The sequence below is a fragment of the Diachasma alloeum genome, unplaced genomic scaffold, assembly GCF_001412515.2.
Source record: "Diachasma alloeum isolate Michigan unplaced genomic scaffold, Dall2.0 Dall_scaffold_00649, whole genome shotgun sequence".
Lineage (NCBI taxonomy): Eukaryota > Metazoa > Arthropoda > Insecta > Hymenoptera > Braconidae > Diachasma > Diachasma alloeum.
Window position 1 is genome coordinate 234,537 of NW_021680781.1, and position 27,757 is coordinate 262,293.

General features: G+C 39.7%; 1 protein-coding gene across 1 annotated transcript in view; it reads left to right on the plus strand.

The window, feature by feature from the left end:
* The window catches only part of LOC107043966, a 231,473-nt gene that overhangs the window by 193,028 nt on the left and 10,688 nt on the right, over positions 1 to 27,757 (plus strand). Inside the window, exons 7-14 of the mRNA XM_015265693.1 lie at positions 7,244 to 7,517; positions 8,668 to 8,749; positions 8,844 to 8,988; positions 9,625 to 9,814; positions 19,234 to 19,377; positions 19,480 to 19,610; positions 19,938 to 20,097; positions 20,183 to 20,284. Of these exons, the coding sequence (XP_015121179.1) occupies positions 7,244 to 7,517; positions 8,668 to 8,749; positions 8,844 to 8,988; positions 9,625 to 9,814; positions 19,234 to 19,377; positions 19,480 to 19,610; positions 19,938 to 20,097; positions 20,183 to 20,284 (1,228 nt within the window). The remainder of the gene's footprint in view (positions 1 to 7,243; positions 7,518 to 8,667; positions 8,750 to 8,843; positions 8,989 to 9,624; positions 9,815 to 19,233; positions 19,378 to 19,479; positions 19,611 to 19,937; positions 20,098 to 20,182; positions 20,285 to 27,757) is intronic.

A 27,757-nucleotide genomic window follows, 5' to 3' on the forward strand; every position in this document is an offset into this window, starting at 1 on the left:
TGACAAGAGTGCCTGGGGCGCGCCAAAAGTGCATATTAATCTTCGCGTTATGGCTCGCACCACATCTTCCGCCTTCTCATGTCTCAGCGGTACAGCAAGGGCATACTTTGTCAAGCAGTCCTGCATGGTTAGTAAGTACCGGTACCCCTTGTTACTTCTTCCTGAGGGCTCGTATNTACTATTATTTTCAATCGGATTCTATCTTTTATTATCTCATCATTCTCCCTCTTCTCATTTGCAATTAAATCTTAGTACGAAAAGAATTGATTGAAAATAAGAAATTATCGAGAGAATAATAAAAGATTCTGTTTGAAGTTTTTTTTTTTCAATTTTCTAGCGGATATTCCGCTTCCCGTAGTCGGGCTTTCTTCAGTTTGTCGCGGTGTACTATTCTCAGCCCTCTCTCCGTCTNAATCCAAATCCGATTTTTCCAGCCTTTTCTAATCGGATGACCTCTCCCGTTCGACGTATTTCGGCAGTCAGCTCTTCCTGTTTTATCCAGTCTTTTTCCACCACCATTCTTAGACAGCCATTGTCCAGCTCTCCGTCTGCTGGAAGGAAAAATGCAAAATTTTCCTTTAGCGCTGTCAAATGTGTTTTGGAGTATTCCACATTTTCATTTCCTTCTTCTTCTGAGAATTGGTGTTGTAGATTATCTTCGTCCGGTGGCAGGGGGTTTTCTCCCTCTCTGTCATCGAAGTGGACCAGTGGTTCCCATTCATCCGAGATTTCGTTCTCCAACTGCTCCTCACGCCGCTGGTCGCTATCTTCTTCTCTTCCCACTCCTGGATCTATCCGTTCCTCGTGCGGCACTGGGTCAATGACTGGATCAGCTGGTTCCCCTGGCTCTGCTGGGATATTCTGGTAAATCTGTTCATCATCCGATGGGATTAATACCTCTTGCGTGGGGTCAAACATACTTCCACTGGTTTCACTTTCGGGTTCGGACGGTTCCTCGTCCGAAATTGGTTCATCTTTTCTCGGTGGCGGTTAACTGCTTCTTTTCGGCCTTTTGAAGACTGGCTTTTCTTCTTCCGTTGTTGTTTCGTTGAACGAGAGCGAATTTTTCCGAGGGCGTCCCCGTATCTTCTTTTCAGCCTTTACCTTTACTGTTTTACCCCTTGGACGTCCTCGCTTCCTTTTCTGAATTGGATTCTCTCTCTGTTCCGGATTTCTCTCGGGTACTTCTGAGGATGGTTTGTTTGTCCTTTCTACCTCCTGCGGTCCTTGGTTTACCGAGACTACTCGACATTTAGGCACATGTGTANTTTCACCCCTTGGACGTCCTCGCTTCCTTTTCTGAATTGGATTCTCTCTCTCTTCCGGCTTTCTCTCGGGTGCTTCTGAGGGTGGTTTGTTTGTCCTTTCTACCTCCGGCGGTCCTTGGTTTACCGACACTACTCGACATTTAGGCACATGTGTGGTAGTGTTTCCTTTTTTTATTTTAATGACGTCAGGGGAAATCACTGCGGTGATTACGTGAGGTCCCTCCGTCTGACAGGGTGAAATTTTTTTATACCATACCAGATCCCCGACGTCCATGTCTGGGTAATTATTGGACAAATCTATCGTCATCTGAGCGAGATCCCAATCCGGTGGAGGGTCGTTCACTGCGGCGATACACTCTTTCCTTACTATATCGGGTCTCGTACCCCGCATGACTTGGACTTTGTTATCAGGCCACATCATTTCTACTATGCAAGGACCTGTTCTTTCGCCGCTTGGTATGACGACATACCATATCGCGTCACCGACTTCTGCCTGCTTCATCAATGGATTCATTTCGCCAGTCACTGCGATGGTCTGCTCATGAGTCGATGCTTCTTCCTTATCAGGTATTGGGTTACGAGATAACGCGTCCGCATTGAGATTTAATTTTCCCGGTTTATATTTAATCTCATAGTCGTACTCCTCCAATTCATTAGCCCATCGCCTTAATTGGGCTCCCGGATCTTTAGTAGATCTCAGCCATACGAGTGGCTGATTATCTGTTACCAAAGTAAATTTCTTTCCGTATAAATACGGTCAAAATTGCCGAATTGCAAAGATAATCGCGAGAAGCTCTTTTTTAGTTGTATAATTTTTCTCGGGTTTTTTCATCACTCGTGACGCATAGCTTATAGGCAAATCGTCGCCTATTTTGCCTTGACTTAGGATTGCTCCGACTGCGTAATCTGATGCGTCCGTTGTGACGACAAACGGCCGAGAAAAATCAGGGTGTCTTAGAATTATATATTGCGTAATTTCCCATCTCATCGACTCGAAAGCGTTTTCCTAGCTTTCCCCCCATTCAAAAGACACATCCTCCTTCAAAAGTCCGTTTAGGGGGCGTGCTTTCGTCGCGAAATTTTCGATGAATTTTCGGTAATAGCCGGCCAGACCAAGAAATTGTCTAATGCCCTTTTTGTCTTTTGGCCTCCGATATTTTAAAATGGGGTCGATTGTTTTGGGGTTGGGCTTTATCCCTTCCTCGCTCACGCAATGTCCTAAGAAGGTGGCTTCTTCCCTCAGGAATTCACACTTAGAAGGCTGCAGGCTCATTTGCACTTTGTGGAGTCTATCAACAAAGGATTTGTATTTTTTTCTATGATCCTCTAGTGTTTTGCCATAGACTACGATATCATCCATATATACAAATAGTCCTGCACCCTGTAAACCTGAGAGAACTACATCCATTGACCTTTGAAAGGCTGGTGGACCATTCGCGATTCCCATTGGAATTCTTGAGTAATGATAATGCCCCCCTGGTGCTGAGAACGCAGTTTTGGGGCGGCTTTCGGGTGCCAATGGAATTTGGTGGAAACCCGACACCAGATCAAACGTCGAAAAATACCTCATTCCCCCCAATTGATCTAGAATATCCGTTATGTTGGGTAAAGGGTACGCGTCCGCGACCATTTTTTCGTTTAGTTTACGAAAATCGACACCCATGCGCCATCTTTTCTCTCCGTCGGCGCCTGGTTTTTTTGTTACCATCCATGCTGGAGAGTTATATGGTGAGTCAGAGGGTTCAATGATACCTGCTTCTAACATTTTATCTATTTGCTCTTTAAATTTATCTCGAATGTGGAAGGGCAGGCGAAATTGTCTCACTACCACCGGGTCATCATCTTTTAATTTAATAGGATACCCTGGTATTTTTGCCTCTTTCAATTTCTCCTCATCAAGTTTATAGACCTACGGATTGTATCGGACAAGGTCTTTTACCTCTTCCTGCTCTTCTTCATCGAGACCCTCCAATTTGAGGACTTCAATAATTTTATTGGCTCTAATTTCGCGCTGTTGATCGTCTGAACTCTCTGTTTCCCCAAATGCTTTAATTTCCGCCTCTGTTGCGATTGACTCTATCTTTTCCAGGTCAACAAATGGAACTCTAAATCGCTCTTCGGTTTCACGGGTATTGTAGACGTACATGAAAGCTACACCATCTTTAGGCCTTACTATCGCATCCCCGAAGTACACTCCTGTTTTGATGTCCCTTCGCGGGAGGTATCCGACCTCAGCGTCGAATTTATTTACTCTGACGTATATTAATTTGACTGTCCTAGGCGGAAGAGGAATTGACTCCGTGTTTACAAACGTATGTATTCCTTCCCCTATAGTCAACGTATCTTCCCCATAGTCGATTTTGACTGCCCTACTTTTTAGAAATGGCCTGCCCAGCATTCCATCTTCTATAAGGGGAAAATCTGAGTCGACGACATGGAATTTGTCCTCGACTCCCTCTGCGTCCAGAGTTACGTATCCAACCGTCTTCAATTTCCCCGGTGTAACCCCTTTAATTATTATTATTTCTTCGCGATTTATAGTTACTTTCGAGCTGAGTTTATCCAGTCTCACTAGATTTACATCATCATTACATAATCTGAGTTGCCTTTACCGCTCTGAAAACCGCGTCTCTGCCCGTCGGCTTTGGCTGAATTTGTGGCTTTAATGTTCAATGCCCTCAAATCAGCTTCAAGGGCGTCGTCATCGATTGATTCTGTTGCTCTAATTTTCGCTTGCCCTTGAAACTGCTTTGTTTTTGCGTGCAATTTTCTGAGTTGTTCGAAATCTTCGGTCTCTTTTAATTTGGATTCGATTGTCACTGCAACGCCGACGGCTTCGTCAAAAGAGGTAGGTGTCAGAGGGAACATCATGTTCTTGATGTCTCTTCTGAGTCCTGCGAGGAATGCTTCCCTCATGTTCAGTTTTATGCCATGAATGGTAATACCGTAATCAGCCGTCGGGTCCGTGTCAAGTCGACTCTGTGCTTTTAATTGGAGAGCCCTGAAACGCGCTTCATAGTCGGTTACTGATTCCCCGTATTGCTGATATAACCGTGACATTTTTGCGAGAATTTGACGTACATTTTCTCTAGTTCCAAATGAAAGACGAAGCTTCAGGATAAGATCATCGAGTGAATAGATGCTAGTTAATGCGCTCTCCACTGCCAATCTTGCCTTGGGGCCGAATTTTGGTAGTATTTGATGGAAAAAATTGAATTCATCTCCCGGTTTCAAAAGTCGACGTGACATATTTAAACTGGTAATGAACCTTTCAACATCGTCCCCAACTTCGTATTTCGGCAGTGGTCTAATGGCATTTCTCACTCTTTGATCCTCTCCATAAAAAATTTCTAATCTTGGATTACATCCCATTCCTGGTCCATATCCCTGTCTTTCAATGCCCAGATTTAATTCCGGTCTTGTGTTCCCGCCTCCAAAATTATTATTCGGGTTTACGGTTCCGGCATTCATTCCCTGTGTTGCGTTTAAGCTGCCAAGACCGAGATTTAACCTGGCAACTCCCAGATTTGACCCTGCAAATCCCAGATTCGACCCTGCAAATCCTAGATTCGACCCTGCAAATCCTAGATTCGACCCTGACGTCGGACTTCCGAATCCCATTCCTTGCCTGGCGAATCCGTAGTCTGTACCAAATGCGTGTGTCGCGCCTAATTCTGATCGTCCCATCCCATAATGTATGCCGGACGCTGAGTTATTTTGTCCCAATCCCAAATTTACTCTACTGTATTCTGGATTTCCCCCATACATTGAGGTCGATTGCCCTAATCCGTAGTTTGACATGCTAACGTTTGAGAATATTCCCGGTGTCTGTGGATTATTTAAGGGTGGTTGGGAGGTATTTCCTGAACTCGCGCTCATTATCGCACTGGTACTCGTGTACGTCACGGTAGTGTTCGTTGTACTCGAGGCTGACGGTGCCTCGCTTGTTATTGTCGCGGGGGTCACGGCTACCGGCGGTACCCCTGTTCTCGCGTCTTGTATGCCGTCCATATTTATCCTAATTAATTCTAATCTTGAGAGGTACGGTCTCGAGTCGTCGTTCCGTCTATCTCGTCGATTATTTCGATTGGTCAACGATCGCTCTGAACGCGTGGGTGGAATTTTAAGGCTGTTTGTGTACTTACGTAGACCCAAAAACGGCGAATAAGAGCTACAATTGCATCCTCCTTCCTCTCGTTGGTGTTTTAATCGCGTTCGTTGTCTCTGCGCGTTGCGTCTCTGCTGGTTGTCCCCGGTTACTAGCTTTTTGGCGAGTTGTCTCTGCTAACACTTTTCTGCTAGTTGTCTCTGCTAGTACTTTTCTGCTAGTTGTCTCNGTTGTCTCTGCTAGCACTTTTCTGCTAGTTGTCTCTGCTAGCACTTTTCTGTTAGTTGTCTCTGCTCGTTGTCACTGCTCCTGTACTCAGCTAGTTGTCTCTGGTTCTCACACTACTGCCGATGTCCATGGGCTCGTCGAGCTGTCCTCGGGTGAAGTTTTGACTTCTTTGGATTCTTCCGCTCGCTCTGGCAATGCGAGATTTCTCTAATCTTCCTTCTATCGAGTGCAGTTGCAACGGGAGATTGAGACGTCTGCCTTTTCCTTGACCGTCGGGTTTTTTTTTCTTCTTCAGCACACGCGTATACCTTAATTATTCACTGCAATCCTTCACTTTTTTGTTAACATCACATAATTTTCACTTTTAATCCTTTGAGTCACTGTAATCCTTGTTTTTGCACTCGCTTCCCCGAATGAGTGCCCAAAACCACGTCGGGCGCCAATGTGACGTTATGAGTTTATTTATTCCTTTTTAACTCTTTTAACTTTGTTTCACTCCGACCTCGGCTAGTCTCGGTGAGCTCACGGGTGGTTCGCTCAATCGGAGGGATAAGTGAAGGATAGAGGGAGGGGTAACGATATTAAACCGACCGTACTGATGTTGGTAACATAACTATATATTAACTTTAATTTATACACGGTAGTGTTTAATGGGTTGGTATAACGCGGTTCTTAACTCGACTTTGGGACCTTGACTCGACTTTGTTATTGGATGGCTGAAGGCCTGAGCTCAGAGATCCGCTCTGTTTCGCTCCTGATCGTACTCTGACGTACTCTGGTGCTTCCCGAGTCGTCCAAACTCGTCAAAGTCCCAAAATGCTTACCTAAGCAATCCCACGGTTTTCTTCACTAATACGGTTTCGTGCATTCGTTTGTATAGAAACCTACACAATCAAACACTTCAGCACCCTGAACTGGACCTGTAGAAACCGTGGAACTGCTTACGCTGGTGTCCATGGGACACCGTGGGACTGCTGAGCAATCTTTGGATGAAGGGAATGAGAAACCTCGTTGCCCGTTCCCATTGTCCACCACTTTGGGCATAATAATTATAATTATTAAATAAATCGACGTATTGATCGATCTCAATACGTCACATATATTTGTTTTAGTTACAAAAAAAAAATGTTCACATATATGAACTTTAATTTCCTCACAGTAAGTACGATTGATAATTTTTCTTAACTTGGAGTTTCAACTTGAAAAGGTTTTCAAGTAACAAAATACATATTCCAGAAGTTTCCTTTTTACCACACTCTCCGGAATGTCACACTACCCCCACTCCTTCCCAGGTCAGTCGATGAGGCTCCCTCTACGGGGGTCATAAAAGTCCTACGCCCGGTACAAACGGGCAAACGCTTACAATATTCAAGCTATTGTGACTGAGCTAATTGGATCCGGCAGCTACGATCACACATTCCGTGCCCTTCCTCGTACTAGAGAGTTAAATTCCGAAATTTACTCACCTCAGTCATTTTTCCTTGGAATTTTCATCCAAAGGATTCCTCAAGTAGGTAGTGGATATCAAGTAGGCAGTGCAATGATTTAATGTGGAAATGTCTTACTTGAAATTATATTCGGGGTATCTGCAGTTTCTTAGAAAAGAATCTCGGGTTTAACTACAACATGATTTTTTCAGACTGGCGTTTATTCGAATACAGTGGTTTTGCAGCATCACTCCGTGGTGATGACCAAGGCTGATAAAATATACAAAGTAAAGTGTACCTACGACATGTCCTCCAAGAACATTACATTCGGGATGATGCCCATCAGGGACCCAGATATGATTAGCATCACCAGTGCTCCAGAGGCGCCACCACCAAGAATTCGCATTCTCGATAATCGGGCACGTGAAGTTGAAACTGTGAGAATTGGAGATAAGCTTACTTTCCGTATTGAAATCCCGGAAGACAGTGAGTTTTGTTCAATTTTATTCCTTTGGTTCATATTTCACATCCCAGACTAGCGAATAGTACTTTGTATGTTTCGTTTAGAAGAGATATTCAAAAATAATACTCGAAATATTTCTGTATGGATGTTTATTGCAGTTCTAGGTCATTTTTTGCACTATCATTAATAAAATTCATAGTATAGTTATTGAATTTAGGAACATACATCATTTCTCAAATATTTCTTTTATGAGTAATCATTTCGATATCAAGAATCTTTGAATAGCTAAAATCAAATTTGTGTTTGGCCAATTTAACATGGCTGGCCGGGTCAGAATTATATTTGTTAGGATTCTTCTCGTTATTGGCATGTTCGCTTTTTCCATCGCTAAAGTACCTCTTGGTATCTCCAATGTAGCATTTTTCAAAATTTCCATAAGGAATTTTATAAACAAAAGATACGTGGTTATCAATTAGAACATGGTCCTTCGTTGAACTAAAGATAACCCAGAACTATTATAAATACATCATAACGGTCAAGAACTTAATTTCCTTCATTTCTTCATTTTATGTAGGTTTATGTTTGGTTTGGCTTGTCTCATTTATCAATTTGCCAAACAATCTTTATGCGCCAAGACTGAGATTTCAACCAAATTTTGATATATCTTTGAATCCAAGAAGAAGAAGTGATTGCACATTATCGTACTTTGAAAAAATTATGAAATATGAGTTGAAATTAGGGTTGAGTCATTGACTGAAAATCCTGATTTTCTACAGTGCATAGTAAAATACTGGTCATTGACTTGTTGCTAACGAAAACTCAATTTCTGTACGGAGTGATATTAGTATATTATGTCATCAGGGGATAAAAGTATTATCTGGCAAATGGGGCATTATAATCCGAGCCGACGGCGAGTCTTTTATCGCCGTGTGACATACGATATTTCATGTCGTCGGGCCCGAAAACCGTGATCTAGCCGAGCGAAGCGAGGTTAGAATCGCGGTTTTTTCGGGCTTAACAACATAAAATATATTATAGACCACTCGAACATAAATGTCATGAATTTCACATTCTTTAAAAACGACATTTGTATTCTAGTGCTCTAATATACTGCTGGCTACTATGATTATATTGTTGTGGATACATGCATTTATGAATTATTTCTCCCAACAGCTCCATATGGAATTTTCGCTCGTAGCTGCGTGGCGATGGCCAAAGACTCTAAAAGCACGTTTCAAATCATCGACGATGAAGGGTAAGGATAAATATAAAAACAAATTCACCTCCTTTTATTCTATTGAGTATTAATTAGTATTCAATGCAAAACTAAAAATTCTCGACTTCACCAGGTGCCCAGTGGATCCTTCAATTTTCCCAAGTTTTACACCCGATGGCAATGCTCTGCAATCTGTTTATGAAGCTTTTAGGTTCACTGAATCTTATGGTGTTATATTCCAGTGTAACGTCAAGTACTGTCTTGGCCCCTGTGAACCGGTATGCGAATGGGCCTCGAAATTTTTTCTTTTGTTTCTTCCAGTTTCACAATAGTACATTAGAGTACAAGGGCACAAATTTCGTTTTCAACGAATGTGTAGTTTACAGGCCGAGCCGAAGGTGAGGTCTGTACACACATTCGTTGAAAACGAAATTCATTACCGAGTGCTCTATAATATTTTATGTCAAGTCGTGCAGAAGTCGAGTTTTGAGCAGGCTGCGCGAAGCGCAGCGTGCGATAAACTGGACTTATTGCACGGCGCGACATAATTAGTATATTATGTCATCAGGCGATAAAAGTATTATCTGGCCAATGTGGGTTTATAATCCGAGGCGAAGGCGGGCCTTTTTTATAATGTAGACAATTCGATTGCCTACTTGATGACCATGGCAATTACCGTGTGTTAAAAAATTATGTACCATTGGATGTCTATTTTCCGACAGGCGGGCCTTAGGCTCGGATTATAAACCCACATTCGCCAGATAATGCTTTTATCGCCGTGTGACATACGATATTTTACGTCGTTGGGCCCGAAAACCGCGATTTTAACCTCGCTTCGCTCGGTTAGATCCCGGTTTATCGGGTCTAATGACATAAAATGATACATATTGTTTCTGTTCGTATGTTGATTTTAGGCTGTTTGTGAATGGGGTCGTGAAGCTACTGAGTCTTGGGGAAAAAGGAAGCGACGAAGCATTTCGAATGGAACTGAAGAGAAATCGGAGGATATGACACTTTCTCAAGAGATACTCGTATTAGATTTTGGAGATGAGAAACAATCAGAATTCCTTAAGAGGGATGCCAGCATTGACTTCAATGAGTCTGGTAAGGAATCACGTTCCCTCTATTATTTCAAATTATAAATTTACATTTTCCTTCAGTCATATCATTCTGATTACGAGCCGTAGATTTCATATCGCTACAAATACATCCACGATTCATAGAGAAACTCAGCGCCTTTGTTAGAAAATTCGATTGGATTTCTGTTTGACTTCATCAAATATCCATTTATTTTTCCTCGATTCTATTGATGAACTCCGCAGTTTTTCTACGCGTTTTCCTTAATTAGAACTCAATACGAAATAATTTATCGGATAGATTACAGCTCATTGGCGGTGTCACATAAATCCACAACAGATTTTATTCATTTGAATTGTGCACTCGCGTTAAGTCGGCACCAAAATATCGCACACACACGATTTTCAACATTTCGAAAATAGACATGCATCCAATGGTACACAATTTTTTAACACACGGTAATTGCCATGGTCATCAAGTAGGCAATCGAATTGTCTACATTATAGAAAAAGTAATCGTGTCTACAAGTAGTAAGTGGCCGAGATTGGGAAATTCCCTACGCTCCCTCTCCCTTTTCCCAGGAAGTGCACTTACACGTCCCCCCTTCTCCCATCCTCCGCGGGATATCTTTTGAATGGACGTGGGTGCGCTGGCGGGCTCCCTGGGAGGCAGGGTCTCAAAGTTGGTGCCCAAGGGTCGCAGGAAGTGTGTAGCGTGTGGAAAGTGGGTGGCGGGTTTAAAATGGGCGGTAGGCGGAAAGTGGGTGGTGGGTGAAAATAGGGTGGTGGAAGAAAAATGGGTGGCAGATGAAAAAGGGGTGGTGGGTGGGAAATGGTTGGCAGGCGGAAAGTGTGTGTCGAGTGGAAAGAGATGGTGGGTGGAAAGTGGCTGGTGGGTGAAAAACTGAAAAGTGAGGGATATGTGAAAAGTGAATGGCGGATGGAAAAAGGGAAGTGGGTTGAAAATGAGGTGCGGTGTCCAAGAGGGTCCGGATGTCGCTCTCCAGGACATTGGAGGCACCTTCCTTGATGCTCCGGAGAGACACTGCGCTTTTGAAAAATTTTTTTTTGCAAAGAGATAACAAAGTATTTGAACCTTGGATAATGCAAAGAGTGGACAATCCGTTTTGTCTCTTTTATTTTGAGCTCGATGAATTGTTTTCGATTATTGTATAGTGCAGGAAAAAATTACCGACCTATCATACTTTTCGAGCTGACTTGGAGACGAATATATTTTTCCGGAAACTTTCACGTAGCTGAAAAAATGTCGACGGTTTTCATTAATGAATAACACAACTTTTATAAATGACTTTTTCTTTAATTCATGTACAATGATGAGATACATTTTGAGACTTACAAATTATTTTTTTTTTCTCCAGTTTTTAAATCAGGGATATGGAACGAAACTGTGGAACGGATCGAAAATGCCGTTTTTTCATTTCGTTGTAAGGAACGCATGAGTAGCGAAACGAAACTCGGAACGATAGGCCTGGAACGTTTCTCACTAGGAACGAAAGTCGTGAAACGTTCCTCGGCAGAAACGAAACCTGGAATGGTACTCTTGGGAATTCGATTGAGAGTATGGATGGGAGGAAATGCAGCGTTACTAGACTTGAGCATGAAGATGATAAAGTTTTCCCATAATCCCTCACGTTCGGGATCGATATCATGTATCGACCCATGAAAATGTGAATGATGCGCTTCAAAATTGATTATTTTAAAAACTGTACACGGAGAGAAAAATATGAGAATTTTTGTAGTGAAATTCTAAGAAAAATTCTGGTGCTGCTCCATAATCGAGGAACGAAATCTCGTGATGCATAAAATATATCGCGTAGCCCAAAAAAAATTCTAGGAGAGAACATGAAAATGTTTGGGGCCGAGTACATGAAAAATTATAGGGCGAGCGTATTTCATAGTTAATACAAAAAATGCCGTTGTTGAAATGTTGTGACACGATTATTTTCCCCAACGTCAGCCTCGGAAAACCTAGGTTAATTTGAAATTCTCAAAATAGGCCGTACCTATAGAGTAGATTCGTCCAAAGGGGACCCACCAATTAGGGCGACGCCAACGCTATTTCGACAACGGAGTTGCGCCGAATTATTGATTCGCTGACGGGCCATACTCAACAAGTCCCCAGCGTGCCGAAGCACGTCACTTTCGTATCGGGCGATACAGCGATAACGTTGTAACCGTTTATTTGTTCTTTTGAAACCGTCATAACTTTTGACCCTGATCAAAATTGTAGTCCGTGTGGAGTTCACTTTGATCGAATTATATTTGTGTTGTTTGTCAATTAACTTTCGTCATTTTATTTGTCAACCTGTCAAACTACACAAGGAGAGTCGATTTCCGAGGCAGTAACCTAAGTAGTTCTTGGTCTTGTCGTATTCTCTCTACTTGGTCTTCTCTATTCCTCTCTCTGGGTCTCCAAAGGCGAACCACCCTTGAGTCTTAAGGTAAAGTTAAAAGTTTGAAACTTTTGACAAACTTTTGACAAAACTAAAGGATTTCATTTGAATAAATAAAGTAAAAAAAAGATCTTGTCTCAATGTTAAATGAATTGAAAAAAAGAGGTTCGAAATTTGCCCTCTAAGGGATAATTTAGCAATGACCTAATTTTTTTTAACAAAAAAAAATGTTCTCCCCTATTTTTTCGTGCTAAGAACGCGGAAAGGGGCGGGGAGTGATACCAATATATCTACAGCTAATATTTTCAAAATAAATTGTAGTAAATAGAGAAGGTTCGGATGTTACTCTGTGGGGTATAAATTAGCGATAAAACGAGAACAAAAATTGTCCTCAATTTTTAGAGGGAAGGAATGAAAGGGGTGAAATTTCAAAGTTTTCGTTAAAGAAAATAACTATTGAGCGACTTTTGATCTTCGCACCACCATTTTCATCCGATTTAAACTTTGTTTTCAAAATATTCGTTAGATTCCATAACATAAAAATATATATATTTTTTGATTATCTCAATGTGAGCATAGATAAAGTATTTTTTTTCGGTCAACTCATTTTTACCCTTTCTTCATACTGTATAAAAATAATTATTCTGAACCGTTGTTATGTACTATTTGACTGTTCATCAACTCAGAATAATAATTTTCCAAAAGATGAAGATCCGTGAATTTTACCAGGCTTCTCTCTTTGGTTTTTATGCTCAAGTCCATCTCCCTATGTCATAAACCATACATTCGGTATGATCATTCAAAAGCTTATTAAATAAGCTTAAAATTGGCATCTGATTCGTCCAATTCTGGCTATTTTTCATTGACTTATGAGAGTTTTAGGAGCAAATTCACTTTTTCTGTTTCACTTAAAAAATTCACTTTGGTTGGATTTTTCGATACTTCAAACTGGACTTGATAGAAATATTTATATACCATTTTGAAGGGTATTTCATATCCTTCAAAATGGTGTCTGATAAATCTCACTTATTTCAATTTTCATCAAGTTATTGCAGATCGTTTCCATTTTTAACCTTATGCCACACCTGAAAAAAGACAGTTTTTGCTATTTAGCGAGGCTTTGAACTTGATCAGCGGGGATTTATCATAAGTCATTTTGAAGATCTCGATGAGATCTTCAAATTGATACTCCATACTATCTGTTCCGTCAAGTACATGAATTGTCATAAGCGATAATGTAGCGATTGTGGCATGTCATGTTTTGAAAATTTCTACGTTTTTCCTCTTAATGACGCGATTTGCTCGATTTGTGTTCAAATCTGTGAAAATATCTCATACTTGAGTGAAAACATTCCATTACTTTTAAATATACCCTTAAGACTTAAGACTTCACGAATGCGTTACGACCCCTTGAGAATTCGAACATCCTGATAAGGTGTTAGAAACAACATCTAATTTCGTTTATTTGATTCCTGTTTCTGGGGTGAAGTTATCAACAGTATGAAGTACGAGTTCCACTTCACGTTGGTGTTGGTATTACAAGATTCAGGGTAAAGCAGTTCACAGACGAATAATTTCAAATTTGAATTTCATTGTGGGACGGTGCAAATTTTTCGAGAAATAATAGAGTGCCAAGGAAAGTTCGCTTTGATATTATATATAATTTTTGATGAACAATACTGCTGTGAGTAAAAAATTTCCATTCTTTTAGATTCTTTTGTATTCTGACGAATTGGCCACTTACATGTTCGCCCAATTGTGGGGAATCGACTTTCCGCTCCACATCTTGGAGCAAATTTTTTTTGGTGGCACAGAAAAAAAGCTTGTAAACAGCTTATTATTCTGGGCCCAAGAGAAGTCTTGCCCAATGACCTTGATACTCCCCATTTCCCAGGCCATATTGGTTTTCCCGAAAAAATCGATTTTTCAATATTTTTCTCAACGCAGATAATTAGCTTATAAATCGGAGGATACTGTGGGATGGTTTTCTCAGCCATTATGACGAATTGCCCGCCTACGTGTTCGTCCAATTACGAGGAATCGACTTTTCGCTCCAAATCTTGGAGCAAATTTTTTTTGGTGGCGCAGAAAAAAAACTTGTAAACAGCTGATTATTCTGGGCCCAAGAGAAGTCCTATCCAATGACCTTTATACTCCTCATTTCCCAGGCCATATTGGTTTTCCCGGAAAAATCGATTTTTTAATATTTTTCTCAACGCAGATAATTAGCTTATAAATCGAAGGATACTGTGGAATGGTTTTCCAGCCCATTCTGACGAATTCGCCTCTTACGTGTTGGCCCAAATGCGAGGGATCGACTTTTCGCTCCAAATCTTGGAGCAAATTTTTTTTGGTGGCGCAAAAAAAAAGCTTGTAAACAGCTGATTATTCTGAGCCCAAGAGAAGTCCTATCCAATGACCTTGATACTTCCCATTTCCCAGGCCATATTGGTTTTCGCGGAAAAATCGAGTTTTTTCTATTTTTCTCAACGCAGATAATTAGCTTATAAATCGGAGGATACTGTGGGATGGTTTTCTCAGCCATTATGACGAATTGCCCGCCTACGTGTTCGTCCAATTACGAGGAATCGACTTTTCGCTCCAAATCTTGGAGCAAATTTTTTTTGGTGGCGCAGAAAAAAAACTTGTAAACAGCTGATTATTCTGGGCCGAAGAGAAGTCCTATCCAATGACCTTTATACTCCTCATTTCCCAGGCCATATTGGTTTTCCCGGAAAAATCGCAGTTTTAATATTTTTTTCAACGCAGATAATTAGTTTATAAATCGGAGGATACTGTGGGATGGTTTTCCCAGCCCATTATGATGAACTGGCCGCCTACGTATTCGTCCAATTGGGAGGAATCGACTTTTCGCTCCAAATCTTGGAGCAAATTTTTTTTGATGGCGCAGAAAAAAAGCTTGTAAACAGCTGATTATTCTGGGCCCAAGAGAAGTCCTATCCAATGAACTTTATACTCCTCATTTCCCAGGCCATATTGGTTTTCCCGGAAAAATCGATTTTTTTTTATTTTGCCCATCGCAGATAATTAGCTTATAAATCGGACGATATTATAGTGTGGTTTTTTAGCCTATTCTGATGAATTGGCCGCCTAGATTGATGCCCAAATTCGCAAAATCGATTTTTCACTCATAAAAAATGTGCAGATTTTTTTTTGGTTTGTGCAGAAAAAAAGCATGTGAAAAGCATGTAATTTGGAGCTACTGACCGAGATGATCGGAGCACCCTGGCTGCCCAGCTTGACGGAGCTAGATATTCGTGAAAAACGATTTAAAAACGAATCGCTTTATCTCAAAAACTACTGGACCGATCGGGCTGAAATTGTGCACAGAGTTATTCCTCATTAAGACCTATAATCTGACAAAATTTCAAATTTTTTTTGAATTATTTTAGCCACTGAATTACTCAATTTTCTAAAAATTGACCATCGGGAAGGTGGCGGTGGAGATATTCATTCACATTCACATACAGACATGGTCGCCAAACTTCGTCTTTTCATGTTTCAGACCATTCTTCATCATTTCCAATGAAAATTAGAGAATGTGAAAATCGGAAGATTACAAAGCTTCCATTCGGAAGCAAAAGTCAGTTAAACTGTTGCTTATCAACAACAATTCAATAGAACAAAGAAACGTATATTGGATACTGAAAAACATGGCTCTGAAAATCATTGGCACGAGAAAAAAGTTTTGAGTTCGATTCCCCGTGGAACCGAATTTTTCAACGGAAGGCCCCGGCGAGCGGGAGATTGCTAATAGGGGAACCGCCTGTACCGGCATGGGTTTTCTATGGTTTCCCCATGCTATTTCTATGTTCTATAGGAGTGCGAATGCGATACAGTGTATTATCCACAGCCGCATGCATAGGGTTGGATAGAGTGCCGAATGGGACCCAAAAAGGGACTCCGAGGCCGTAAAAAAAAAGCTACTGAAAGACAGCGAGAGTGCCATAAACATGCGTGTGATGAAGCACTTACTCTTGAAAATGCACGAATAGAGCAGATGAAACAAAATGTACAAAAACAAAAGAGTTATCGTGAAAGGAATAGAAGTTGCGGGAATTTCAGTAGAAAGAAAAGGATTATAGGATTATTCGTATAGATTAGTTTCTAGTGTATCAATAGCCTCCGTTGCATAAAGATGATTGAAAGTTCAGAACAAATGAGGAGATGAAACAAATTTAATTGTTTGACATATATATTTAACGTATTCCATATATCAAAACAAAGAAAAAGAAGAATCGAAATACGAAATTGAAAAATATTATTCATTACTTACCATATGTTTAAAGAAGGTACAATGAAGTTAATGAAGCAAAATTTTAAACGAAACACTACAGAAGTTAATTTAGATATTAAAGTAGTACATATTTCAGTACAAATAGGAATTACAAATGATTGAAATTATATCGAGTTGCAATTCCATAAATTTTATTAAATCAATGCATTATTCCATGCAACCGACATAGATAGCGTACCATTGGTATTAAGCTTCCGAATGGTTTCGTATCAATTCAGTATTCCTAAGACAGGCATACACAACCACATTCATTCTGTTTTCATGAAACCATCACTCCTTTGCCTTTACTTACACTGCGTAATCGCTCATAGGTATTGGTTTATTGTGGTATTTTAGTCACCCCTACCATAATTTTCGAACCCCATTGATAAATAACTTATCATTTGAAGGTCAAAGAACGTCGAAATAAAATTCTATCTCAAATGAATTCATACAAAAAATTGAATATCTCCAAAACTACCCGACCGATTGCGTCCATACAAAATACCAACGTTCCGTATTATGCGAGCTATAATCACACTGAATTTCAACTTGCTATCCCCATTTTTCCTGAACTTATCGGGTATATAAAACCGATTTATTAATCGGTGATTTATTTAAGCAAAAGAAAAACGGGAATATCTCGGAAACTTTTTATGAACGGATATATATGAGGTATTCCATGTCAAATCGACCAGTCATTGACCCTGACCTTTTCAAAAATGAATGGCGATTTTTTTAGTGATAAAGGTACATGAAATACTATCTCTTGAATTCTTTCAGATTTTTAAAATAATCCACTGCAGAGGTATGATTTTTTACATGTTTTTTTGGTTTTTCTAGCATAACTACCATGCTACTGAACCAATTTCAAAAAAAGAAAATCTTCGTCTCTTTATGGCCTTACGGAATATATTTTTTTAATATTTTTCCTTTCGCTTCCTGACGCCTTAAACGTCAAAATTCTGAAAAAATGAAGGAAAAACTTAAATTTTGCCAAACATGACACGTTCGATTTTTTTGAAAAAATTAAAAAAAATGGAATCTAAAAACAATTTTTTTAAGTGCTACCACATAGTGGTAATCGGTCTGGATCTATTTCATTCCGATTTCTTTCAGTTTTTTTTCTCCATTTTTCAATCTATGTTGATATTGAATGTTCCAAACATTGATGATACATTAAATACTTGTAATCTTGATCAAAAATGGAAGTTATCATTGAAGATCTCTTGAGCTGTTTGTAGATTATTATTATTACTGTATCTCCTTTAATGTTATTTTTATGACAAACTATACAGCAATCGTGCCATAAGTAATCGAGAATGTAAATCTTTCTGAGGATTTTAAATTTTCCCGCGCTTATTCTCCATTTTATATTACATGTCATACCCCTCCACCTTCTACGCTCGGGGAAATACTCTCAGTGGCTGATTTCATTTGTTTTCGAACGACGCCAGTTCTTTTTGAGGTTGATACAGTTTACCTGTCATTTACGAGATAGTTCCCTATTAGAATATTTATTCCTCAATACAACGACCAAATAAGTGAATTTCGTGAAAGTCTTGGATTGTTTTTTTTTCTGTGGAGATGTGCTTCTGACCGAGACATCTAATTCTATCACATAAGTTATTCTAATCATGCCATCAAAAGCATTCAACCGTTGTTGCAATCCTCTGAGGCTAAAAAATCATAATATGCGGAAAAGCTTACGACGAGCGACGGACGCCCAGATGAGGAGGTGGAGTTTAACCATCAATGATCATCAACGCGGACAATGCAGACAGAAAAAAGACACATTGGTACAATCCTCCCAGTAATTAATCAAGCATTAGGAATGCTTGATTAGTCACCGATCCCATTCAAAAAATTGAATCGATCTTCATATGCTTAGCTTGATCAAAATTTTTCAGAGTAGGCCAAACATTGAAACGCAAGCTTGGTGGTGCAATTATCGATCAAATTTCTCCACAAGATGCCATTTATTTGATGAACGTAATTTGGCGTTTGAACGACAAATTTCACCAGGAGCAATTGAGCAATGGAGAGAAGATTCAAATTCTCACTATACTCCCTCCAGAGTGGAGTGTTGAAAAAATTCAAGAGATTATGAAATCATCATCGTATCTAGAGAAGAAGGCCAGACAGTTGTTTAAGGAGGAGGGGATTTCATCGATACCTGCAAAAAAGAAAGGTATGCTTCCTTATGTTTTTATGCAAATTAATGTTTTATATTCAATCGGACTGGATTCTTCTAAAATGTACGATGACTTAATTATAGAACATTCTATTGCTGAGAAAACAAAGCGAAGAGTTATTGAATTTTATAATGAAGATAGAGTGAGTTCAAATATGCCAGGGATGAAAGACTTCGTATCCGTTCGAACTGAAGACGGGAAACGAGTCCACATTCAAAAACTACTAATCGTATCCAATATCAGTGAAACTCACAAGTTGTTTACAGAGGAACACCGTGATTGTGACATTGGATTATCAATGTTTGCTTTTTTGAGACCCAAACATTGTGTTTTGGCAGGTGGAACTGGGACGCACATTGTGTTTGTGCCACTCACGCGAACGTAAAATTGATGCACTTAGGTACTTATTCCTTATACTGTTATAATTTCATTGTTGCTTTCTATCCATTTAATATCCCTAAAATTCCCATGAGGAATTGATCGAGCGATTCATAAGGGTTCGATTGATTATATCTTGGAAATTTTCATCATGTTTCTGCAGGAAGTAATCTGAAGACTCTAACAAAGGACATGGAATATTCTTTGAAAGATGATTCTGATTTCTTGGACGGGATGATTTGCAAAGAACGATCAGAGGGGTTCTATCTCGGTAGTTGTCAAGAATCTCCACGTGGTGCTATGCTGTGTAATTACATCGTTGAAGCGTTGCAAGATCACGACATCGACACTGTTACTTACAAGCAATAGATATCAAATCCCCGAACGACTCTCACAACATGTATTCAAGATACCATTGAATTCGCCCAAGATCTTTGTGAGCAGTTAGAAAATCAGGTGGTTCATGATTTTATTGCTAAAGAACAGGCTGCTTTCCTAAAATCATCGAAAAAATCACTTCAAACTGGACAATTCCTCGTGGTATGTGACTTCGCGGAGAATTATGCTTTCGTTATTCAGAACGCTGCTCCGGGTTTTCACTGGAATAACAATTCAGTCACAATTTATCCCGTTGTCATTTATGACCGAGAAAATGATTGTATTGTGCACAAGAGCCTTGTTATAATGTCTGATTGCTTAGTACATGATGCAGTAGCTGTTTTTGTTTTCTCGAAAGTCATAAATAAGTTCATCAAATCCATTTACGTGTCTCCTGAAAAAGTTTTCTATTTCTCGGATGGAGCACCTCAATAATACAAGAACTACAAGAATCTGATCAATATCTATAACCATGAACACAATTTCGAGGTACCAGCTGAATGGCATTATTTTGCTTCAGCCCATGGGAAGGGCCCCTGTGACGGTGTTGGAGGCACAGTGAAGAGGCAAGGTGCTAGGGCTAGTTTACAATTACCGCCAGATCGTAAAATAACTACAGCTGAAGAACTGCACTCATGGGTACTCAACCGTGAGTGATCCATCACATCTACCAGATATTCTTGTGTGATACAGCCCTGCAGAAGATTATCAAGCAGCATTGGATTTCCTTGCAGGTCGATTTAACGAAGCAAAGCTCTTACCATCAACACAGAAGATCCACTGTGTCATACCCCTGGAGAATGGTAAAGTTGTAGCCAGAAGATTCTCCAATTTGAGTAAATGTACACTCCTAAATATTCTCAAAACAGAAGAAAAACTCAAGAAAAGTGGAAGACCGAGAAAGACCAATCCAGAATCAACTCGAAACAGGGAAACAACCAAAAAAAAAAACAGCAAAAGAAGAAACAATAACAACCCACAAACAACTCGAGAAGTCTTCGATGGTGATTTCATTTTCCACAAACATTGCAAGTATTTTATGATATAAGCTTTTGGAACATTCAATGTCACCATGAATTGAGAAATGAAAAAATGAATACTGAAAAAAATCAAAATAAAATAGATCCAGACTGATTACCACTATTGGGTAGCGCTCAAAAAATTCGTTTTTAGATTCAAAATCTTTGTGAATTTTCTCAAAAAAATAAAACGTGTCATATTTAGCGAAATTTCAGGTTTTTCCTTATTTTTTCAGAATTTTGACGTTTAAGGCATCAAAAAGCGGAAGGAAAAATATGAAAAAAATATATCACATAAGGCCATGAAGAGACGAAGATTATTTTTTTTTACTTATTGAAATCGGTTAAATACTATGGCAGTTATGCTATAAAAACCGAAAAAAGTTAAAAAAATTATATCTGTGTGCTGGATGATTTAAAAACTCTGAAAAAATTCACGAGATGGTTTTTCATGTACCTTCATCACCAAAAAAATCGCCGCCTATTTTTGAAGATGTCAGGGTCAACGACTGCTCGATTTGACATGGAATATCTCATATATTTTGATCGATCTACATAGTTGTCACCGAGACAAACATTTTGAAAAAAAAAATTGAAGTCCGTCCAGTAGTTCACGACATATTTGAAGAAATATATTTACACAAAAGGTTGAATATCTCAAGAACCGCTCGGCCGATCACGCCCATCCACAACAGCAACCTTTTATGTTATAAAACCCAGAAGCATACACGATTTCAATTCGCTATCTCCATTTTTTATTAAGTTATCATGTCAACAAAATTTCTCATGAAAAAATGGAGAAACAGCAATATCTTCAAATTTTCTCTAAAAGGGTATATATATGTTTTGATCGATGTAGATAGAGGCCATCGAGATGAGTATTTTGAAAAAAGAATTGAAACCGATGTACTAGATTTTGAGATATTGAGGAAAAACGAAATTTAAAGAAGTTGTTATATCTCAAGATCTACTCGACCGATCGGGCTGAAACTGCGCACCAAAGTGAAGCTTAATTATAGCTACCATCAGCCAAAATTTGAGACTTTTATCGACAAATTTCACCGTTTTTATAGTGAATTTTCTAAAAATTTATGACCAAAAACCAAATTCATTACACATACATACAGACATGACCCTAAAACATCATTTCTTTATGTTGCGACGAAGAGTGTCGTTTTTTGTATCGATGGGTGTGCTGGGGGTTTAGCCATAATAAATACCTGAATAACGGACATAATCGTCTTTCTGCGGTGGATTCGGGATGCACCAAGGACAGGTAGAGGTTAGATTTGATTACTAGGCCGCAGAGCACCTGGAGGACCTGGCCCACGGATCTCGACCGCCGAGGGACTGGATTCTACGGCTGGAGAAGAACTGCACACCTGGAGAACCTCCCAGCCTCCGGAGAGATTTTAGAGATACCTCATCCTGGGTTGGGGCCATGTTTGCCAAACTTCAAACGTCAGAATGTACGAAATGACCGACTAACAAAATGCCGTACACTCTAAATGTTCGATTTTCAAAATAGCTAGAATTTATCAATCCTCGATTGGGTGATTTGTCCGCAATTATTGATATACTACACAGTTTTTATCATACTTATTTGAGTAGCAGATAAATCAATTGACCGAGACGATGAATGATAGAAAATATATTTTCCCCTGTAGAAATAGTCCAGAATATGTGAATGTTCAACTATTCATTCATATGAATTTAAATATTTCATATACGATAGAATTACCGATGAACGACTTGTCCGATGGTTGAGAAAATTAGAAAATATTTTTGACCGCTAAGAGATTTTTTTTATTTTTTTATTTCATCTACAAAAAGTAAGTTTCCGAATATCCTTATGCGGAAATTTGTTTTCCACCGAAAGGGTGATGGTGCGATTGCTCGCTACACCCGAATGTAGATTCGTCCGACAGTATTGTAGGTACACTGGAGTTAAAGTTGAAATCATATTAGAACACAGGGAAATAATTAATTTCCGGATAAAACCAATTTCTATCGTTCGAGAATCATTTGAGATAGTTTAGGACCGCCATTTTACAGTTCAGAAACTAATATTCATTTATGTAATTATTCATTCTTTATAGAGTATATATGATTTCTACTTTACCGACAGCGTTACCTACAATACTGTCGAACAAATCCACATTCGGACGTATCGAACAATCGTGCCATCTCCCTTACGGTGGAACACACATTTCCGCATATCGATATTCGGATGCTTACTTTTTTGGATGAAATGAAAATATAAAAAATCTCTTGGCGGTCAAAGATATTTTCTAATTTTCCTAATTTTCTGAACCATCGGACCAGTCGTTCATCGGTGATTCTATCGTATCTGGACTATTCAAATTCGTATGAATAAATTGTTGAACATTCACATATTCTGGAATATTTCCATTTGGCAAAATATATTTTCTATCATCTATCAATTCGGTCAATCGATCTATCTGTTACTTGAATAAGTATGAGAAACACTATGTAGAATATTTATAAGTGTCGAAACATCACCCAGTCGAGCATTGATGAATTTGAACCCATTCGAAAATCGAGAACTCATAACGTAGGGAATTTTCTAGTAGGTCATTTCGTACATTCTGACGTTTGAAGTCTGGCAAACTTGGCACCAACCCCTCATCCTCCAAACACCGCAAAACAAACCGCCATAACCACCAGCCTTCGACTACGTGAGAATAGAGAACCCCATCCTACCCCAGGGGGGGGGCACCTTACGGATAGCCCCGAACGTGAACTTGGGATACCCAGTGGAAGGAGACTGACTCCGGAAATACGTCATCCGCCAGAGCTGAAATGACTCCGAAAAAGAAGAACTGAGGGCACCACCATACGGACACTCTGGGGCTGCCACGACCAACAAATTATCCAATTGGCTGACATTCAAACACCGAAGGTCAATCTCAAGGGCTTGTAACGGCGCCACTGGGGGAGTCAACCGCAACGGAATTTCCTGATTGGTTGCAGTGAAACCGACCTCCGGAAGTACGTCAGTACGTCTTCACTTCGTTCTCAACCACCGCCATTATCACGTGCCTTAATATTGTGTGGGTCTCATTTTTGTGTCTTCACGTGATCTTGTAGCAGATCGAGGACGTATCCATACATCGCATCGTGCAGATAACTTTGAGGCGAATTTACTGAGAACAAATTTTGGAGATCTGGAGGTACGTGGAGGAGTATTCCGAGAAAACGCACAGACACCGGGAGGGCGCCGAACCGCACCACGGGTAGGATCAACTGGTAGGCCAGGACTCAACGTCGTTGTAAGTCCACAAATATTATATCTATCGATCCTTTCGGTGTGACTCGCGTATCATTGAAATACTCATTCCGTCGAATTCTCGCGCGTGACTCCGAGGGATTTGCTTGGGTTTGGGATACGGAAGCTGTGGGTCTATCGGTCACCCTCAGAGGGGAAACGTGGATCCGCCATCTTAATCCGTTCAACTAGTTTTCCGTAATCCTGGTGTAACCCGAGGGGCTTTAAAATATTCTAGTCGGACTCTGGGAAATTAGAGAGTTAGTTACGGAGGGGAATAGTAATATTAGAAATTACTAGGATTGTTAAATATTATTAATATTATTCTTTGCGCATTTTGTTTTGTTCTCTGAGGTTGCGAAGGAGAGGAAAAATATATCTCGGTCAGTATCGCGAGCAAGAGGGCTTGTGAAAGCCCGCGTGGGGTCTCACGACCGACGTTGGGTACATTTGCCATCCGTAAAAATTAATAAAATAATAACCCAGCCTCTCCGTTGCCCTCCGAACAGCAAATCATTTATTAATTTTCAGTACTAATTATTTTGGATTATGTCGAGTCTGGCGGACCGGAATTCTCCGGAAAAAGTTCTTTTTTGTTTGTCTTATTTTGCATTCACCTTACTCTCAGAGTTTTGAGATTGAACAGAAGTATTATTTCGCTTTCAATATTGTTATATTAGTTATTATTTTGGGCGACGACCCACTTCTTTTGGATTGATATTAATTTTCTTTACTCATTTCATATCAGTTTATAGAATACAGGATTCTCTGGTTATTCGAGTCGTTTACTCTATTATTTTTACTGAACTATTCCCTAGTCCCTAAAATGAAGTAATTGCGTCGCATATAGCACGAGCACACCTGACGACACATAGGTAAGGGTGTGCATTGCACTACGTGTGTCAGGAAGGCGAAAAGTTCTCAGGAAAGTATTACTACATGTTATTTTCTTTTGGAACTCGTTCCTCCGGACCGAGAGGACGCAATCAGGTCATTTCTAATTGCTTGTAAATTGGAGGGATAATTAAGAGGTTAGTATTTCTTGGGGAACTCAAAAGTTCTGAGGTGACATATTTTGTGCAATTTTACAATCGGATGGCACTTCATCACAATCGAGCAATAGGCTTAATAAGCTTTAGCTTCTTTGAGTCACAAGAAACTCCACTCATTGTCGTACATGATAATAAAACATATTTAAGGGGTTCTTGACCCCTGAGTTCGGGGATACTCCTCCGGACCAGGTTCCGTTGGAGACATTGTCTGGGTCATTTACAGTCGTATCTTGGGAATTTGGCATACGTTGTCACAACACACAACCTCTAATTTCTGCTTTTAAGCCGCAGGGCCATCAGAGGCTCCATTCAATTTTCATACATAATAATTGAGCGAGGGAAATAATCTCCGGATTTTTTTTCGTGACAATATTTCATGACATTCTGGACCATTTGCCATCAAAATTAGAAAATCGAAAAATCGCTCAAATACAAGAGTACCATTCGGAAGCAAAACGAGTAAAAAATCAAAAAGTAAAAATACCAGTAGACCGAAAAAAAAAAATTTTCTATGATCTTATTGAGATAATCGAAAAAAAACCTAGTTTGTTCTATGGAATCTACCAAACATTTTGATGAAAAAAAAGTTCAAATTGGATGAAAATTGTGGTGCGAGGAGCATGTCAAAGTCGAAAACACAAAGAAATACGTTTTTGCCTGACGTATGGAGTAAAATGGGTTGAGTAAGAAATTTTTCTTCGATTTTTTAGGTACTCCATGATATATCAAAAGTCGCCCGATAGTTATTTTCATCAACCGAAGATTTATAAATTTCACCAGGGTCCCCTCTTAAGTACTTTGAACGCGAGGTGCTACCAATACGCATGCGGCTAGAAGTTTCAAACAAATTTTGAAAAATAGAGGACGTGGAAATGCGCGGAATTTCGTGATGAATCAGATAATTTTTTTGTTTGAAGTGAAATAGTTATCGAGATATCAATATTTGTTTATCGGAGCGTGCTGTAAACTCAGTGCGTCTCAGTCTTCCGGAGGAGTTGGTATGTTGATCTTTCTGTTTCTTTGGTCAAGAGCATAGATAGAAGCCGCACTGGCCACGAGAGATACTGAGCCAGAAACGCGCTGAGTTCGCAGCGCGCTCTGATATAGGGTTGCGCACGAGACTCAAACGAGACTTTCCTTTGGAGAGTTCGTCTCGGTCTCAATGAACATGGAAATCTCTGGTCTTGTCTCAGGCTCGACAGACATAGAATCGTCTCCACTTATTACGACTCCAAGTAAATTTATCTCATCTCGTTCTCAAGTTTTTCGTAGTTTTTTAGTGAAAAGTCTCGGCCGGTCTCGGTCTTTTATACATGAAAAACGCGAAAAACTTGAAATCGAGGCGAGATAGAGGACTTGAATCGAGTTGAGATAGATTGACTGTGAGTGATCACGAGAAGAGCCGATACTGCCTCTTTTGAGACTGTGACAAGACGAAAAGTTTCCATGTTCATGAAGACCGAGATGATTTTTCCAAGGTGAAGTCTCGTTCAAGTTTCGTGCGCAGCCCTACTCCGATAAACAAATATTGATATCTCGATAACTATTTGACTTAGAAAAATAGATCAAAACCCGTTTGATTCATTACGAAATTTCGCCAATTTTTATCGTAACATATCTCAATAACTTCTCAGTAGTTTCCAAGATATGCGCATCTAAAGAGACTTGGAAAAATTGGCACGTAAAAGTCCAGCTTTGCTTTAAACCAATTTTTTTAACATTTGATTCCAAACAGTTTGCAAAATCAATTTTCAAAATTGGTGACTTTTTTACGAAAAGTCGCCAACAAACGCGTTTTCGGCGCGCATCGCCTGGAGGGGTACGAATTAACGATGAAATACGGATTTAAAGAAGAAAAATTGTTTTCCACGATTTTTAGGTATTTAAAACCCGGAGAAGGGGGGCAGTATCAATTCATATGCAGCTAGAATTTGCAAATAAATTCTCAAAAATTAAGAAGCTTTGAAAGTTACCCGCAGGGGTACGAATGAGTGATGACGCAATCTTTTACACATGAATTTTTTTCGGATTTTTTTCTCCGTGTAAAGAGTAACTGAACTTAACAAACGATAACGAAAAAAGGAATACTGGAGGTTCAATTACATATTCGTTTCATAATTTTTCGTTGATTACAAGTCATCAGTAGTGTAATAATGCCGATTCGGGCACAACGTTTTTGGCGTCGACCTGGTCGTTGGGGCCCCGTAGAGGGGTCAGATGAAAGTGGGTGGGTGGATGGTTGATTACTTCGTGGGGTTGCGGTTTAATTCGCGGTTTGATTCGCGGGGTCGCGGTTTAATTCGCCGTTTGATTAAATAATTCGCGACTTCCTCCTCGAAGTGATGAAAGGGTTATAATTCGCGCAGTCGCGGCTTAATTCGCGGTTTGATTCGCGGTTTGATTAAATAATTCGCGATTTGCCCCTCGGAATGATGAAAGAGTTAATTAATTCGCGTGCTCTGAGTTTAATTCGTGGTTTAATTCGCGGTTTGATTAATTAATTCCCGATTTTTCCCCTCGAAGTGATGGAAGGGTTATTTAATTCGCTGGTTAATCAATTTTATTCGCGGTTTTGCGTTACAAAGGATCTTCTCGGTGACCTAGTCAATCCACCCCGCGAGGGGGTGAGTGAAGGGGTTAATTATTTCGCGGCTGTAGAAATCATAGAAGGGGCTCCTCTTCTTCTTCAACCATTGACACCTGGCTCCACTTGACANTTCCTATGAAATTGTTGTTGATAACGATATCAATATATAAATATTTATTTAAAAAAACATTTTCCTGTCACATGTCTGAACTTGAGATTTCCCGTACTTTCTCATCTGCCACTCCCCCTTCGTGTGAAATAGTTGTTGATAACGATATCAATATGTAAATATTTATTTTAAAAAGAAGAGTTCAGAAGGGGAGGGAGTATGTATATCTGCAAAGGCAGAGGATCAGTCATTC